We start from the raw sequence: 19,610 nt of genomic DNA, 5'->3' as shown, positions 1-19,610 counted from the left end.
AACAGTGCTGAAATTCGAATACTGGATTAGCATCCACTGTCTCAAAATAAAGTTTCCTGATGCGAATTTACAATCTCGGTATGAGATAACTATCACAATAACTAAAGTCAGGTGAAGAGATTGGAAATCTCAGAAATGTGTTTGCTGGCCAAAAATGTGTTTATTGATAAGGCTCTTTGTTGTAATGCCGGATCCTACAGTTTTTTTTAAGGTTTACTAAGGCTTCATTTATTTATTAGTTCAAAAATTAAGGTTAAACTACTGACTTAAAAGTTGAGTATTATCTCTATTCAGTTGTGTCATGCAAGTCCTATGTGTATCCAGTGAATGTCCACTACACGTCATTGCAAACATCCTCGCAGGTCCATGTGGACGTCTACAAGGCATCCCGGAAGGATCCAGAAGTTCAACATCTGTCCATGAGACATCCACCATCCAAAACTTTTCCAGACTCGGACGTTTCATAGACAGCCATAGGACTTGATCTGCTGAAAGACGTATGACGAACTTGCCGTTTGTAATGTCGTTCATATACGAACTCTGTAATTTATTATTTCGCATTTATTTTTAAGAGTGTAAAAACTAAATAAAAAACTTTTAATCTTTTTTAAACTTTTCAGTTATGCTTGACAAAATGCACTCGTTTTTTTAATGTAAAATTTTAAGGAAATCGAATGTTTAAGATGGTTAAAATTCTGCAAGCCTAAAATACCTAAAATTCTTCAAACTCCTAACTACTCAGCCAATGAAAAAAAAAATCGTCCCAGTTACTGGAGTTTTGTAATCAAAATGTGCTTTTAAAACAAATGCAATTTGCATTTTTTTTTTTGCATTTCCATTTTGCCTTTTAGTCATATGAACATAAAATAATTTCTTTTAATTTAATAAAATAGAAAATATTTTTAGTTCAGTACCTATTTTTGTCATTTCTTTTAAATAAAATATATTTAAATAGAAATTTTCATTTTTCTCCCAATAAAAACGAATGATGTTTACTGTCTAAAGAGTCACTAGATGGCGTTAACACTCCTTTCAGTAGAATATTTAAAAACAGACTATCCTCTAGTGGGACAGAAACAGTTAGTCTAAGACGCATAAATAAATAAAAATTTTAAGCGGTCGTCAAATCTTAATTTAAACAATCGGAGTTAAATTTATTTTATAAAATGGATACACACAGTCCTGAATATTCAAGAATACTACATAATCTCATTTTAAAATTTATTTCAATACTTAAAGATTATGTTAATGTTACTAGTGTGGAAAAAAGTAAAGTATTTTTTGAAGTGATTAAAAGAAGTTTCAGTATTTCTCAAGGAATTAAATTGATTGCTCTTAATGCTCTTACAAATGAAACTGCAGGTATTCTGTTCGAAATATTCAAATTTTTTTGTGATTGAAATTTTCATTTTTAAACTTGTACTTATTAAAGATATTTTTAGTTAGAATTATTTAAAAAAATATGTTGATTTCACTAGTACAAAGAAAAGTTAAATGTTAAGTATTTTTTGACGTTGTGTACTTTATATCAGGGTGAATTCTGAGATCTTCTCACATATTTACCTATTATCTCCTAAATTAGCCTATATCCCAAATTTGCCTGTGATTTATTTGCCTATTTGTTGGTCAAAATATTAATATGAGACAATTTATGTAATAAATTATTGCAAAGTAAATTGTTTGCAAAATGATATAAGTTTATGTTTCTATTATTTGTACTTGTATCCAATCATTCATAAATTTATGTTGTGTGATTCAAAAGTCTTATGAACTTCTTTGAACTTTATTCATTCCCTTAGTTTTTAATTTTAGATAAAACTATTTCTGACAGCATTACTAGTCGTAAAGTCAAAGATTTGTTAGATATTTATTTACAACAAGATTTAATGGAGTGCGCTGTGAATTCTGGGAACATGATTTGGAAGAATGTCTCTGATGGTAAGTTCTTCATGATCTAATAGATAGGTTATACCTCCCACGATGAAGTGAATACAAAAAAAAAATCCTATAAAATCAAATATAAATCTTGATATAACTGGAAAATAATATATAAATAGCTTATCATTTATTTAATGAATATGGTTATATGGTGACCAAGGATCTAATGTTTTACAAATAGATCTTTTTAAAATTTTTTATTAAATGTACATTCACTAAATAATGATTTTAGTTAAAAAAATAATTTGTGGAAAAAATGTGGAAATTTGAAGAATTTGTTTCTTGTATTATACTAAAATTATTATGTGGTAGCTTAAATAGTTTCTTAATCAGTATTTAATTTATAAATTATTTTATAAATTCATTACTTATTGAATGAAAATTAAATATTTCTAGATTTTTATTATTGTTAATTTTACAATACGATGTATATATATATATTGTGTAATAAAATTGAATAGTTCAATTACTTGTGATTTTACCATATTGAAGTTGAAGTCATTCAAGTGAACAGTTATTGTAAATTAGCTTTATCTTGTTATCTTTAAAACTAACATGACAAGAATTTTCATAAATTTCTTTATAGTTAGATCATTATAAACATTAAAAATCATTATAAACATTTAACTGCAACTCAGCCTTAACCAATTATGTTTCACTGTGAGTTTATTAATTTACCTTAATTATCTTAATTACCAAAACTTTTATACTTATATTGTTTTTAGCAATTTTTTTAATTATGTACTTCAAGGTTTTTAATTTTTTTTTTTATAGATGAATTATATGAATCACTTTATGTGAATTCCATTAGTGACAAGAATACCATGGCATCAACTGTAACAGTATGTTTAACTTCAAATTTTATTTTCAAATTTTATAGTTAATATTTAGAAAATAAAACAGCTATCACTTTAGATGTTAGGATTTTTATTTTGAGAATGAAACAAAAGCTATACTTATTTATAAATAATAATTTGTCATTTTTTATTGTGATTTTTTATTTTGTTATGACATAACAGAAAATTTCAAGTTTTGTAGACATTCAAAAATACTTATTCTTGTTCTTATCCTTTAAAATGTATAGGTTCTTGTTACAAATAATGGTTACAGTTATCAATTTTTATCTTATAAATCACATATTTTAGGTCCTTCCAGTTATACTTGACATATACTGCTTACGTAACATATATAACACACCTTAACTTTAATTTTTAAGCATGCACTTCATTTAAAATTTTTAATTTCTTCCATCTTTTGCAATTTATGAAATGCCATTTAAGTATTATATTTAAAAAAAAAAAAAATTATGTAGTGATTCATAAATACTTATGAAAAATATCTCTCGTAATTTTTTTAAATTTAATAACTAAAATATGCCAGTGATGAATTAATATTGGTATAAAAACTAAAATGAAGATTATTTTGTAAATCTTTGAACGAAGCATTCTGTCGGTATGTAAAAACCCTTGTATGTACTGAAGAGTTGCAAAGTCTTGTATCTCTTTTTTCTCTCTTTTTTTCCCCTTTGCATGTTAGATTGTTTTGACTAATAATATTTTTGAGAATGAATGAATGAGGATTTTAGCTCATAAACTACTGTTTGATGATAACTGTTTTTTTTTTTTTTTTAATTTTTTTTAAAATTAAATTTAAAGTGTTTATCAAAATTTTTCTTGTTTTTTAAGTTTTTATTTCTCAAACTCTAAAAATATTTCTGTTCATCTTCCTTTGTGTTCCTTCTTTTTTTCTTCTTCTTCACATAAATGGTGCCACTATAATAGCAATTCTCAGAATTAATTTATCGTTGCAGTTCTAGCATTTTCCAAGTTGTGACTTTCATGTTGATGTTTATTTGATTGCTCTTATTTTAATTTGGTCTTGTTATAGGAATAGGCACTTATCTAAATGTTAATTATATCCTTTGGGTATTAATAGTTGGAATTGGAACCATTTTTGATTTTGTTATATTTATATCATTATTCTGAACATTTTCATTGACCTGTTTTTATATTTATATATATATACGTTTTTGAACATAAGGCTCACAACTATCCAGCCTAGAAAAAAAAAAAAAAGGAACCAGCCATTTGTGAAATTTTTTGTGGGAAGTGACTGATGGGAAAATAAAGCGTTAAGGGACTAAAAAGAAAAAGCAGTCCTCAAGAATTTAGTCTCTTACTAAAACGAGTACATTTTAACTCTTTCTTCCCATAATTTTTCACATTTATGTATAGATTACTAATAAACAGTAAGTATTTTTTTGCATTAATCATGTATCTTTAATGTGTTTTTAATTATATGAGAAAGGAGGGGAAAATTAGAACTCCATCCTATGCATTTTTTTGTTTGTTTTTCTTCTACCCTTCTGCTATATTAAACTGTATAGCCAAGAGCCTACTATGTATATATATATGTATATATGTATACTTTACCCTACAATAATTGAAGAGACACTTTCAGTTTTTGAAGTTTTTTTAAATTTCTCGATAAATGCTTATCGGATTATTTTATAACTTTAGAGGTGTTTAGGTCATATAACTTCTCATACTTATCTATAAAGTTTAAAGCTTTCAAAGGTTTAAAAAACCAGAAATAAATTCCAAATGAAAAAAAAAGTATTTTTAAACACCCTAGGTCAGAAAATGTAGCAAGAAACCTATAACTTTTTTAGTTAAGTTTTTTAGTTTCTATAACTTTTTTAGTTTATTAAATGCAATAGTTGCCTAAAATTTTATTAGTCTAGCCTAATTATTTGTCGAAGTACGAATATTTTTATAAAACGTTATTTTTTTGTTTATTAAATTACCCAAGATATTAGTACTTAAAAGTAGTTCTTTTAAACTCTGTGAGCAAGAAAACATCAAATTTTTTTTCCTTCATAATTTTGTAATAAAGCATATTTAAAAACTATTAAAAAAACTGTGATTTGAATATCTTGAAAATTTAAAAGTTTTTAATTTCAGTCTCTTTTTGAAGTAGTTTTTGTACTTTTTTTTAGGATTTTTCATAACTGTTATTTTTTTGTTTTACAATTGAACAAGATTTATTAAAAATGACATCTGTATTATAGGGGGATCATCTACCAAAAAAATATGTTTTTTTTTATAGTTTTTTTTTCCTTATACTATCACATTTTTGTGTAATGACGATTATTATAAGGTATTGACATTTGATATTAAATTTTGCTTTATGATACAAAATAAATTTTGGGGAAAACCTCTTACTGTTCAGTTTTTTAAAAAAATTTTTTTAATTTACACAAACTATTTAGAAAATTGCATGGAATTTTAAAGATACTCAAGCTAGGTTTGCAAAGTTTTTACGATTAATAACCAAAGTAATCGATACAAGTTTATTGCTGTATTTTCTGATGTAGGGTGTTTAAAAAACTTTTTTGTTTTTGATTTATTATCACTTCCTTAAACTTCTGAAAGCTTTAAACTTTGATAAGTTATGAGAAATTGCAGGAAGTAATCACTTTTGAAGTAATGAAATAATCAAAGTATTTCATGAGAAATTTAAAAAATGTCAAATACTGAAAGCATCTCTTCAATTATTGTAGGGGAGTCTATATATTACTAACGATTTGAAATTTTTTGGTTTAAATTCTTTTTAGAAATTACGTCCTACAATGTCTATGGGAGATCTTCAATCATATTATTCAGCAAATTTATATTTTACCTCCTCAAAAACTACTCCAGATTTAGATTGCCTTATACTGTCTTCACAATTTGACCAGTGTAAAATTCAATTTGAAGAAGATCTGTCTCGACTGAAGTTAGTATGAAGTAATCTTTTTTCTCTGTAGAATTCTGTTGTACAAATTATAGTTTTATTTTGGAATTTCTTTTGATTAATTTAATAGATAGTTTTTTAATGTTTCATTATTATTTTAATATGCTTTAAATTTGTTTATTGTTTTTAATTAAAATACTTTAAACTATTATGTCGAGCTTCTTTAAATATCCTTTGCATTGACACATTTTATATATTAATATCCCATTCTGCAGTTTTTTTTTGTAAATGTATAAAAACATGTTTAAATTATAAATGTAGGCCAGGATAGCCTGGCCGGTAGGTCATTTGAGTCATGTTCGTGAGTTCAAATCTCGCCGTCTGAAGAACCCCTGTGTATTAAATGGTGACTGGTGCTCCTTAAATCTGTAGGGGTCACAAAGTCCATCAAATTTCTATAACAAATCATCACCTCTGGGGATACTGAATTAGGGATTGATCGTGTTTTAGATCAGGTCAAAATTACAATCTGCGGGTGTAGTATGATTGAGTCTTTCCTGTAATACGAGTTGTGACTAAAATCGTATTCTTGGCCATAGATGACGCCACCAAAAAATCAAGAAATGTACCCTCTGCCTTAAAAATCCTCTTGACTTCATGCAGGCTTGCTGGTATTGACAAGTGGCATAAGTAGGGCAGGATAGCCTGGTTGGTAGGGCAATGGGTGCATGTCCAAGGTTTAGGTTAAATGGTTTAGGACCCTGCCGGCCGAAGACTCTCCGTGTAGTAAATGGTGACTGATGCACGTTAAATCTGTCGAAATTCTAATGATGAACTTACAGAAAAACACATTACGTACTGGTCTTAAACAAGAAGCGTTAAACGCAATTATGAACATCTACCTGAATGGAAAGCCCTTTTCAGATTTCTGTGCAGAAACCTCTGTAAATCATTGGCTTGATTGTGGAACTGGCAAACGTCATATTTGATTCATTTAAAAAACGCAGTACCCTCAGATAAATTGACATTCCAGATAGCTTGACCTTTTGTCATATAAATTATTTCATAAAAGAAATAAATTATTTCTTAAAAGAAATACTAGGTTACTATTTGTAACCTAGTATTTCTTTTATTACTGTATAATGTAATCCTAGTAATTACTAATTCATTGTGCAATTTATATAAATGTTTGTTTGTAATAAATAAGAGAAAATTGTATTTATATTTATTTAGAAGCTACGGGTTAGTTTCAAAAGAGGATGGGTACATTGTTGGACAAGCCGTCCTCAGGGACGGATAAAATTTCTGAGTTTTTTCGAGCCCTGGGTTTCATGTTAACATTTTTATCACTTTTATTTAGCAAATGTACTAATATATATCAAATAAAAATGTTAAAAATTGCATTTCTCAAGTGGATTTGAGAAGATAAAAATTCTATTTTTATCACACCGAAAATGAAAAATGTTCTTAAATTTAAATACATTTTTATGGCTATCATTATAATTTAATTTGGAAAAAAGTTCAGAACATATGGTTCTTTATATATCATAATATCATGTATAGTTATAAATTTTTTCTATGATCCATCTATCTTCCCTAAATAACTTATAATTGAGTTGTTTTGTCTCGAACGAGTAAATTTCCTATACATATGAACTGTTTTCAGATTCTTTGATTAAATTTTTTTTATATTTCCAATGAGCTGCACAATCGGTCTTGTCGATGAGCAGACCTAGTGAGTTCTCCAGAGGTGGTATCCACTCTTTCAGGACCACCACAATGGGTGAGATACCGTTGGTCGGTCATGTTAATTTGGACGTCTAGTTTCTGCCACACTAGATGGCAGCTCTATTTGGATGCTAAAGTGCACTAGGAACTTAATTTTGCCGGAAATGCCAAGAGCCAATAAGGCATTCCAGGGATCTTTTACATGCCGCATAATCATACGTCATGGCCGCTAAGGATTTTCTGCATCCTGAAAGGCTCAGAAGGCCGACGACAAACCAACTGCGCCACCCAGCCACATTGATTCAATTATAAAATGAGAAATAAAAACTTATCAAATTGAATACTCAAACTTAAAAATGACATTATGTAATTTTATAACAAACTAAGTACTTATTTTATATATATATATATATATATATATATATATATATATATATATATATATATATATATATATATATTGTATACTCCATATATTTTGTGCAATAAAAAGTACTTATAAATTTTATTGTGAGAAAGATATTGGTTAAATTAGCTTAAACTTCAATTGAATGTTGATCAGTGTAGCAATATTTATTTTCTGTTCAGGTCAACTTTACGAAATGGGTCACCCTCTTTGGATTTCAAGAGCAATGATGTAAGTCAATGTGTATGTTTATTAATTATAAAACAGTTTTTTAATTGGACTAACAGTTATACACTTAGTCAAGGTTTAATGTATTTATTAAACTTAACATACATGTACTAAAACTTTTGAAATTTTTTTTCTTATATAGTTATTGATTGTTTATATTATTTATTGCTGTTTAAAAGTAAAAATTATGTATAAATATCAGCTTATGTAAGCTTAGCATATTTGTTATGTTGGTTCAAACAAGCATAACAGTCATTATATAATTTTTTTTATTGATGTTAAGACTTTAAGTTTAATATTTGTTAGTTTTAACCTGCTAAATATTTTTACTAACTCTAATATAACTTAGTAACTTAATAAACTAATAAACTAAATATTTTTACTACTTAGTTTCTCTGCTGCAGTGGGTTTTGTCCTTCACATTTAATTAGACAGAACCTTACAAAAGAAGAAAAAAAATCCATTTAAGTTTACCATCTAAATTTAATGAACTTTAATTTTTAAAAAATATATTTTGCTTTTAATATATCATTCATTGATTTATTGTCTTTATTATAAAATTTTCAACCAGAGTTTTTAAGTTTATTTTACTTTACAACCATGCATTTTTAAATAAGTTATCAGGGTAACATTTGTTATCATTAATTGTTAAATTTTATAATTATCATAACTTATTTAAAATAAGTGTCAAATGAACTGAATTTACATTTAAAATGTAAAATTTAACTGTCTCTTGAATGATTATAACTCAATTAACTTACTGCAAAAATTTATTTAATAAATTTTTTCCAGGGATGTTCTAAATCAAGCTGCGATTTGGTTGGCGATTCTCGAAGTACTTTTAGTAATGAATCTCATGAGCTTGATGGTGTTCAACCAACTTATAACTTTACAAATTGGTTAATGTTTGCCAATTCTCAATCATCTGATAATGACCTTCATCAAAGACTGTTTAGAGACTCTTGGGAAGGAAAAATGAAGTATTGAAATATTTTAATTTTGTTTTCTGGACTATTTTTACTGCTTTCAGCTTGTTATAACTATTGAATTTCTAGTATTTTTTGCCAGTCTTTTTATGTTGTAAATACACCTAATTACTCTATTTAAAATTTTTAAGTTAACATTAAAATTAGCTAAGAAAGTATGAAAAAGATTTTGTATTTTTTTTTAATTGTGAAAAATGATATTGTATTTTTTTTCAAGTGTTTATAACTTTTAATTCATCACGTATGTTCATTTAGCCAGAATTTTTTTTATCTAAAATATAATATATTGTTTTAAATGAAGAAAAACAGTTTAAAAGGAAAATGTTTAGAAATATAATATTGAACGATTCATAAAATTTTGCAGTGCTTGAAACAAATTGATTCTGTTTAACATTCCAGACAATTGCTGTAAAAAGTTTATGTTTTAAGTTTTATTTCAACTGGCATATTTAAAAAACATAAGTGTGATTTTATATTAACTATAATCAGTAAAGATCATTCTTTTTTGTGTTTACATTTAAACTGTATAACTGCAGTAAAAAATTTACATTTTCTACTATCTTTAATGATTTTAATAAATCTTTATTAATGCTAAACATTTTATAATTATTCAAACAAAGAAGGGTTGACTTTAAGTTGTGTAAGAACAAAGTTAAAACAAGGGGAAAAGAGCAGAAATACTTGTTTCTGTGACTTTTTTTGCTCTTTTTATGGTACTTTGCTCTATATTCTCTATTTGCTCTGTATGGTTCTTTGCTCTATAACATTATTCATTTTATAATTTAATTTCATGTGTATATTTCAGAAAATAGGAGGTTTTTAGGGTTTTATTTTTTACTTTTCTTACATAATTTATTCATATGAATATTGCATGCATTGGTGAATGGTTATGTTCTGCCAACTATCAGATTTTGTTATTTTCAAAACAATTTTAGTTAAAAACTAAAAATAATTTAAAAAAAAGATGACTTGGTTGCTGCTCTTTAGATACTTGGTCGAACATAGAAAAATTAAGATAAAGCATACTAAAAAGGATTTTTTAAAAATTTTTTTTTTATTTGTTGACTAATAAAGATTGAAACAAGAGAGTGTATGCACAATACTTTAGAAGTAAATCTGTATTCGATGTATTTTGATCCAGGAAAATAATTTCTTGCTAATTTGTTAATTCTAACTAAGCAATTTAATGTTAGTACCAGTATTTTTTTTTCCCTTTCAATTTTGTTTTAGAATTTAAAGTTTGTTTTTATTTTAAAAAATAAACCTAAATTGATTTTTTAAAAAAAAAGTTTTTATGTTTTTCTTAATTACTTGTAAGACGTGTCAAATAAAAATTGGTAAGGTAAAATGCTGACTGTCTAGTTTAATTACATTAAAAAAATATAACTAATTTAAAATGATTAGAGAAATAAACATGTTTTTGTATTCTATTTTTAAAAAATTTACATTTCATTTAAGTTTTTCAGTGAAGTTTAAAAATTTATATTTCATGTGTAGATAGTGTTTCTTAATTAGATCAGACATTTTTGAAGTTTGCCATGAATTGCCCCCAAAACTGAAATAACTTAAGCTACACCAAATAATAGGCTAAATTTAAAGGTAATAGAAATTTTAGTCTAAAATAAAAGTCTAAATAAATGTCTAAAATATCCATCATTAAAAGTGAATTATTTGTTGTATAATTGGTCCCAAAAATTTTTTATTACCATAAAAGATTCTGAATTATTGCTTGATTTGAGTGCCACACAACAGAATTATGTATTATGAATTTGTTTTGTATCTGTGTTATAATTTTATTTTATAAATGTTGTTTAAGTTATATTAAGTATTGAGTTAACAACTCTATTCTTTTAAATTCAGGCAGTTTATCCCTTGTCATTTATATACATCAGAATTAAATTCGAGAGAAGCTCTATTGAATGTGACTGATGAAGATTCTCCATTGTTTTGTTGCATATATGATACATCTTCTTTATCAGAAGATGCTTTGAAGCACGATGTTCTTGATTTGCTCATTGGAATTCCATCAGATACTTTTGTATATGACAATGTAAGTGTTTTACGAGAATTTTTCAAATACAAATATTTGCCATCGTTTTATTTTATTATTTTTCTATGTATGTTTTGAATATTGACTTTTGAAATAAATATAGAGCCTTTTTTTTAAATTCTTTATTTTGCAGAACAAAAGAATGTTCCTTGTCAACTCTCATATTCATATGGATAAGTTATCCCATGAAAGTTCTTTAAGATTTCTTGAAACGTTTGTTGATGCAGGGAATATGTTTCATAAGCTGCAGTTATTTTCAAAGGAGCTATCTTACTATGAAGATGGTAATTTTTAGGGTTTTTGGCATTTTTTATTTTTTTGTAAAAAAGAAAGAAAAAAATGCCTAATAAATTTTTTTTTTAAAATCTTAACCCTAGGAAAAATTAATTTTTGCTATTTTTATAATTGTTGCTTTTAATTTAAGTAAAAATCATTAAGACTATCCAAAAATTACATATTGTAAAGGTTTTCTTTATAAATAATGATGTGATGACTAGTCTGATCATTATTATTTAAGCTTAATCAATTACTAGTGTCATTACTATAAGCATAGGCAATTACTATTTAAGCAACTCAATATTAAAAAATGCACAATTAATTTTTAATATATTTGAGTTACAATTTGTTTTAATCATTCTTTTTTCAAAATAAATTTATAACTACAATTAAAATTTTCTAATGAACAATTTCTCTTATTGTTGATAAATGTTATTGTTGTATTTTAATAACTAGTTATTTTATGATAATTAAATTTTAAAATATTGTACTTTTATATGAGATTTACTTATATATTATATGATTTCGTTTTGTTGTTTTTAAAACTAATCTCTTGAGTTTCTTCTGAAAGTTATAGTTTGTACCATTTATTATAGATTAGTTAAGTATGTCTCTCTTTCATTATATAATTTCAGTTTTCTTCTCGCAAAAGTCATACATTAATTAATGCTTTTAATTTCATCACCTTTGTTTTCTAGGCTTGGTTTTAAGAGGTTTGAAGTTAGGTATTCAGCAAGTACTAAACCTATATACAGAATACATAATGGGTGTGAAGGTAAAAAAGCCTAGTTTGCAGTTTTTAAGAACAGATGTTTTAGAAGCTGCTCAGTCTTTGAAGTAAATCAAATTTAATATTTTTAGTACATTTTTAATCGGAATTTCTTTTTAACTTCAAACTGTCATTTCAAGATATGGACTATTATATTAGCTATGAATATATTCTTGGTAACTATTGCAGTAGTTATGGTTAAGTCTTTGTGTCATAAATCAGAATATATTAAGATATAACATAACATATTGTGGTTTTCTATAAAAGGGAGTAGGAGCGAAGTGTTCTGATAGTTTTTTTTTAACTATTCGTATTAGGATATTTCTGCTTGAATTATATCTATAGAGATATTTAGGTATGGGAATTAGATATATACAAGTACATGTTTGTGTTTTAAAGAATTGGTATACAAGTTTGTAATAAATTATTAGTTTTCTTACTTCAAGTTATCACTCTTTCTGTTTAAATAATCAATAATTAACTAACTCCAAAAAGTATTTTTTTCTCTGAGAATTCTTATGAAAGTACAGAAATGTTACTCTATATTCAAAAAATAACTATATTAAAAAATATCAACTTAATTTATACTTACAGTCTTAAAATTTCAGACATAAATTCTCTGGGGTTATAATTTAGGCAATTAATGAATATTCAATTCTCTAACCGGAATTTGAAATAAAAAATTTAAACATTTATTTTTTATCATAAAACATTTTCAAGCATACTTTGTCTTTTTTTTTAAAAAAAAAAAATTCTATGTGTATTCATATAGAAAATGTGTTTAATTTCTTCACCTATTATAAATTGAAAAAAATAGCATCAAAATTAGTTTAGTTAAATAAGCAAATGTTTCAAAATGAATGATTTTTAATGTGTTTAAATTTCATTTTAGCATCTTAGGTTCTGTCTGCAAAATAGAAATTGAGAATAATAATCCTGGCGAACTACCTAAGGTAAAGTTTGGATATGTGAATAATCTTAGTCTAATTAATATGTTGTATTTATCAATTATTTATTTAGGTGTTCTCGAAGAAAACTACCATTTGCATCTGTCTTCTGTGTGTCTCATAGCACAAAGATTGCACATACGACGTAATTGTCTTCTTCAACTCAACAAATTAACTTAACCATTTTGTTTGATTAAATTTACATTAATATTTTAAGTCATTGTTTGTTGGTAATCATGTTTAACTCAAATGATTGGTACATCAGCTATAAAATAAGAGTTGATATTTAATGTTTGAATGAGAGAAATGTTAAACCTTGTGGAACTTAGGGAACAATTCTATCTTCTCCTTTTAGACCAAACTTAGATTAACCCAAATTCATTTGTTTTTTCAATTTAAAAAACTCCAGCTTTCCAAGTAACTATTTGCAAGTAATGATGAGATCTTGGTAAATGCTCAGAGTGGTACAGGTAGCTGGTGGCTTAATTCTATGACGCAGGCCAATCTGTGTCAAGCTATTACAAATGCCTCAATTTGTATGCGATTATATTGATAAGTAGTTTAAGTGCACATATTTTTCTGAAATGACTCATCTTCTGCTTGATTTGCTCCTCACAGTCATCAATTGCTTTGAATTCATTTTTGTTTACTGATGTTAGTTAGATTGTTACGTCAATATTAAAAATTATTCATTCAAAATTTTAATATTTTTTTACAGTTTTGATTTGGTTTGATATGTTTAATTCCTAATTATATTGGAATAAAATTTAACCTTAATAATTTTGTTCAGTTACCAATTGCAACGTCATCCTCAAGATTGATTTTCAAATTTTTATTTAATCTTTGTTTTCGATAGAAACTTGTTAAATATTTTTGCCAATAAAAGATTATTTTGCAATAGTGTAAAAAGTTAATTCTTAGTATTGTTACAGAATTTTAAGTAACTATTTTGTATTCATCATTTCAATAGCATAGGTTGCATAAAGTGTAACGCAGGGTTATATAAAGTTTATTATGAAAATTAATAAAAATCTTTTTAATGTAAGTTGTGTGAATGTAAGTTATTTATGGTTTAATAAAGGAACAGCACTTTAAGTTTCAAGAATTAAATTTTTGTTGATAATCAAGATTGAAAACTTAATAATGCTGAAGAGGAATATAAAGAAGGGATGATAAATAAATAATACTGGTAAATGCCATCAAATAAATGATAAATAAACAATTCACCGGTAAATCCTGTTATACTTTCATTAATTTTACGCTGATCGCAACCAACAATATCTGAATCTTCTTTGCTTAATAATGATTGCTAATTTTCTGTCAAATGAAAGTGCACAAAATGGTGAGATGATAATTATCCTTTTATGACATGAAGAAATACATATGGAAACACTTTCTATTCTTTTTTTAACACGCAAATGGTATTCCTTTCTGAGTGATCTTTGTATATCGTGAGGTTTAATTTATTTAATATCAATTTACAAAGCTCTAGATTTGTTTATTACTTAATATAACTTCAGTTAAATTTTTTTCTTTTCGAATAAGTAGTTGTAACATTGTTTATCCATTCCAGGGCTTGGGTTTGCTCTCCTATTTAAAGGAATCTCTGTGGTCATTTAGAAGGAAAGAAAACGTAGTTATGATTGGAGTCATTTTGAAATATGTGTATACTCCTTATTTCAAGTAAATATTTTAATTAAGTTATTTATATAATTTATAATAAATATTTTGTTATTTATTATAAATATTTTTATTAAGCTATTTCCGTTCCATTAATTTTTAGTAAAAATTAGTTTTAATTGTTATCATGAAACTTTTATTTACAGATTTCTTGAGAAATGGATGGATGAAGGTATTTGTTATGATCCATATGGCGAATTTCAAATTCTTGAAGACTTTAAATATTTAGATAGGGAAGGTGTGTATTGATACTTCATGGACTGGGTGTTAATGAATATGTTATCAAATCATTATTTTAGTTATAGATTTAGTTATAGAGTTTATTTATTTAATGGTGATTCGACTATGGAAATTGTTGCAATATGGCTTTTTTACTTGATAAATATTTTAAGTACCCTAAAATGTTTAGATAAAGAATAAATTTTTAATTACTTCTAGTGCTTTCTTTTAGCATATTTTAAATCTGAAAGAATTTTTTTTTCTTTTACCTTATATTATTTCTTTTGGTGGTAAGGATTTAGACTGCAATCTAAAATTGCTTTCTCCCCCCCCCCCCCAAGAATTTTTAGATGTATAGATTTTTGGGATTCATTTATTTATTTAAAAAACTTTTAGCTTAGCAGTTATATTTTGTTTTCTAGATGAGCTATATTGGAAGTTTGCTTATACTGAAAATTCTGAAGATCCAATGAGAGTTGTGCCAAATGAAATAAAACTTTACGCTGCTGATATTCTAAAATGCGGCAAAAATATGAGACTTTTAAAAATTTGTTGTTCATCGGTAAAGTATATTACATTCACTCAGTTATTTAAAATGTAAATACACATAAATAATGTAAATGTGTTTGTAAATATATTGTTAAAACAGAATATTTATTATATTTGATTTAATTAAACGATTACCATTTTAATTCTGCAATAATTAAATTATTATTTAATAGTTTGTTTATAGTTATTAGTTTATTATTGTATAATAGTGGGTTTTAGTTAGTTAATTCGCTAAATTAGCCACAATGGTATAGTGGTTAAAGCACTGAGTTGCCATCTTGAAGAACTAGGGTTCTATCCCTGGTTGTGCCTGGAAGCTCACCTAGCTTCAAGCCTTAGCCTTTATTTCTGGATGCCAGCTCATTTAGGAAGTGAAGGCTACCAGTGCTCAATGCTTACCACATTATGCTGTTGGCGTCTGCAAATTATGGTGCATTAATCTTCATGACCATTATCACTCACTATAGTGTTGTGGGAATGTTTGATTAACTATATGCTATAAAATAGTAGAATGCAAGTAACTATATGAAAAAAAATAAAGGTAAAATGTTTTTCACACAATTCTTTGATGAGGAACTCTTGGTATCTTCTACCCTGTTCACAGTACCTAAACTCATGCTGCGGCTCTTGGAACAAAGATTATATTCATATTTTTTTTAATGTTAAATCTAGTTATTTGTATCAGTAAAACCTAGTGAAATATCAGTTTTTTAGTTTAATGACAAAATTTAACATCTATAAAACACTAATTTGACCTATTCTTCTATAAATATACTGCTTTTAAAATTCGATTTTTCAGGAACAATTTGACAAGTTTTTCTCAAATTTCGTATTTTGCCACTTAAAATGTCATTCTTTAAAATGATGTAGAGAAGTTTATACTATTGTTAAATAAAATAACGAAAATTTTTTTTTTCTATAAGGTTTTTCTTTTTGCAACTGTGGACGAAACTCCTAACGAAACTTTGGGGACCATATTGGGGGTCAGAAATCTGAATCTATTGAAAATAGTTATGTTTATTCAGAGTAAAAAACGTTTTTGTGCCTTATTTCATAACTTTAAATATCATCTACATTACTTAATTAGCTTATTTGAGGACACCCCCTTTGAACCATTAAGATTAATTCTTAGAACATGAACATCCGATCATTAGATCAAAAGTCATTCATAGTGGTCCATTTTTTTTGTGCACTGTACATTTCTGTCTTCGTTTATTTTTCTTTTATAAATTTTTCAAATTATCAGTTATCTTTTAAGCATCCATTATTGCTAAATTTAGCCTCTACAGTAGGATTGAAATGTATTCTGAATAGCTACTTAGGCAGTGTACTAACCTCAAGAATAGTAGACAGCAAATAGGCTTGTGAATTTAAATATATTACAGAAACTTTTTAATACAATTTATTTCGTTTAATATTTAACCAAGTATCTTTAACATTTATATTTAACTGTTACTAAATAAATTTGTATTTTTTTCAAGGGAAAAAATTTTATTAAAAATGTGTAAATAGAAATCGAAAAAAAAATGCCTTTTCCATTTTTCGTATTCTATTCAATCTATCTTCATCAATATTATGTCTATCAAATTATTAGAGTTTTGCTTTGTGAATTTTACTCAATTTTTCTAACTAATATTCAATCCTGAGCAAATGTTTGTTTTTGATTTTCGGGAAAATTATATAATTTAAATTAATAACTTTTATTTCAGAATTATAGTTTGGAATATATGCTAAACCATCCTCCTCCATCACTTTCGGTATTATTCTCTGATTGTGCCGCAAGGATCAAAGAAGAAATGTGTATTGAATACATTAAAAGAAAGGAAGAAGATGAGTTAGAGTACTTTGTAAAAAAGAAACTCTCTGATGATTACGTATTAGTACAAAATCAAAGTTACATTAGTCAAAGAGAAGTTTTCATTCTTAACAAAGGTTTGACATTTTATTTAAAATGCATTAAGAGCATTAATAATTATCATATTTGATTTACAAAGATTATCTTTTTTATTTACTTTTTAATTTTAAAAGTAATTTAAAATTTCAATTATATATCTAGTTGTTTTAACACACCAAACATTGTTTATTCTGTGATTTTGCTTTGTGACTCATTACGCATTACAAAAAGTATTGCAATAATTTAAATAGGCTTAATTATGTGTGTAAAGTGTTTAAAACAGCATGTTTAAAAAGAATTGAAATTTAGTGTTTATTTTTTTTTATAAAAGTTATAAATTTCACGTTTAAAAATGATTTAACAAAATAGCGATTTATAACAGTTAATACGTTTATGTATATTTTATATATTTTTTTAATGTGCATAAAGTACAGACTTTAAATTATAGGAATGAACAAAACTAGATGGTTAAGTCTTAATATTATAAAGCTAATTTGAGTTTTACAGTTCATTTTGTTAAGTTCTGCAGTTTAAATTATTTTACATTTTAATATGTTTTTTTATTATTTTTATTTTACATTATCTTTCATTTAAGGATATCTTTACCATGTTTCTGTAATCTAGTTTTTGTACTTTTTGAAAGTACTTTTCTTATTGTTCTATGAAAATATAATAATTCCTTCTTATTCAAAATTATATTTACTGTTTGAAATTTTACAAGGAGAGAAAAAATAAGAAAATGAACTGAAATTTACAAAAATCAGAGTAATTTTTCTTAAAAATAATGTTTGCTATGAATATTTTTTCATTGAATATACTTGAATTGAAATTCACTGATATATAAGTGAATTTTCATTAGTTCTCAAAAGTTCAAATCTATCAAAATCAAATTACACATTAGTATTGAAATTCTTTTTAGGCTTGGTAATGTTCTTAAATTTTTTTTCATGAGTAATTCATAAAAAGGATTTCTCAATTGTCCTTCATTTGAATTGTGTTTAAAATGAAATTAAGTTTTGTTTTGAGCATAAAAAGTAAGAAATTCTATTTTTTTTTAGTGTGGTGTAATCGGTTTCTTTCTCATTCTCTGATGCAATTGGATTGGTAAATATGGCTTAAATTTTGTGTGATTTTATCTATGTGAGCAATTTTTTATACTTAAACCGTTTATTAAATCTTTTTTTCCTTTTTTTAACAGCAGCAGTGTTAAAAATGTTCACATTAATGAAAGGTTCAAGTCTTGGGAAAATTTAGCTTACCTTCATAACACTCACACCGAAATTATTTTTGATGGTGTTGGAATATTATTTACAACTTGCATTTTTAATAAAGGTAGTACACTGAGTGATGAACCTATGCTGCCAAAAGATGAAAATGATATTAAGCCGTTATTGTTGGATAAAAAAATCAATTGTGATCAAATCTCAAAAAGCAGCAATGCTGCTATCCATTTTCAGCAAAGTCAAGTATCAAATAATGTTTCAAATAGCACCATGTCAAAGTCTTTGATAAAATTTCCACCTCCAGGTGTGTATTTTATATTACTTAACTTATTTTTATAAATCTTTAAAAATACTAGATTTTTTAAAAATATATAATTAGATTTAAAAATTGGTGTTACAAATTTTGTAAGGTACTGTATAAAATGAGTTACAGCTATCTGCTTTGTTACAAATAAAATAAAATAAAATAATTATTCTTCTAAAGGTTTTTCTGATAAAAAAACATATTAAACATTAAATTATTAAATAGAGATATTAAATTATAAAAATAAAATGAACTAGTTGTAGAGTTTGAATCCTTTATAATGCTTCAAATTTTAAATAGCGAAAGGAAAGAAAATAAAGATTTGAAATATATCCTAAACTTGTACTAAATTAACAATGGTGATTTATTAAGGACATTCAGATGGAATTACTTTGGAATTTAAGGATGCTGTGTTGTTTAGGAAGAAGGGCGTCAGGGCTATCATAACCTGAGTTTGGGGATCAATTGTAGAAGGATTTTTTTTAAATCTATGCAATAATTAAAGTTATTATTTTTTAAAATTATTTTTATTATTATTTTTAATAATTTTATAAATTATTATTATTTTTTTAAACTATATTCCTCCTCCAAAATTTCAGTGAAGATTACCAATTTTCAAACTCATTGATTCAATCAAAAGTCAAACATTATTTTTTGGGCACTTTATAATTGTGTGTT

General features: G+C 25.8%; 1 protein-coding gene across 3 annotated transcripts in view; it reads left to right on the top strand.

Annotated features, from left to right (window-relative positions):
• Window positions 1-1,071: 1,071 nt before the first annotated feature.
• The window catches only part of LOC107455755 (uncharacterized), a 37,745-nt gene continuing 19,206 nt past the window's right edge, over window positions 1,072-19,610 (top strand). The window contains exons 1-16 of one of the 3 annotated variants that reach the window (XM_071181255.2): window positions 1,072-1,362; window positions 1,813-1,938; window positions 2,713-2,780; window positions 5,555-5,715; window positions 7,990-8,038; window positions 8,828-9,015; window positions 10,882-11,071; window positions 11,205-11,355; window positions 12,046-12,184; window positions 13,009-13,069; window positions 14,637-14,746; window positions 14,890-14,981; window positions 15,385-15,524; window positions 17,221-17,443; window positions 18,464-18,509; window positions 18,604-18,932. In XM_071181255.2, the coding sequence (XP_071037356.2) occupies window positions 1,167-1,362; window positions 1,813-1,938; window positions 2,713-2,780; window positions 5,555-5,715; window positions 7,990-8,038; window positions 8,828-9,015; window positions 10,882-11,071; window positions 11,205-11,355; window positions 12,046-12,184; window positions 13,009-13,069; window positions 14,637-14,746; window positions 14,890-14,981; window positions 15,385-15,524; window positions 17,221-17,443; window positions 18,464-18,509; window positions 18,604-18,932 (2,269 nt within the window). In that variant the 5' untranslated portion in view covers window positions 1,072-1,166. The remainder of the gene's footprint in view (window positions 1,363-1,812; window positions 1,939-2,712; window positions 2,781-5,554; window positions 5,716-7,989; window positions 8,039-8,827; window positions 9,016-10,881; window positions 11,072-11,204; window positions 11,356-12,045; window positions 12,185-13,008; window positions 13,070-14,636; window positions 14,747-14,889; window positions 14,982-15,384; window positions 15,525-17,220; window positions 17,444-18,463; window positions 18,510-18,603; window positions 18,933-19,610) is intronic. The other 2 variants (XM_016073453.4, XM_016073445.4) reach the window with 2 other exon arrangements.

Source organism: Parasteatoda tepidariorum, chromosome 3, assembly GCF_982258835.1.
Source record: "Parasteatoda tepidariorum strain Cologne lab strain chromosome 3, Ptep-v5.0, whole genome shotgun sequence".
Classification (NCBI taxonomy): Eukaryota; Metazoa; Arthropoda; class Arachnida; order Araneae; family Theridiidae; genus Parasteatoda; species Parasteatoda tepidariorum.
Note: the sequence above shows the minus strand (reverse complement) of the source record. Positions and strands in the feature narration are given on the sequence as shown.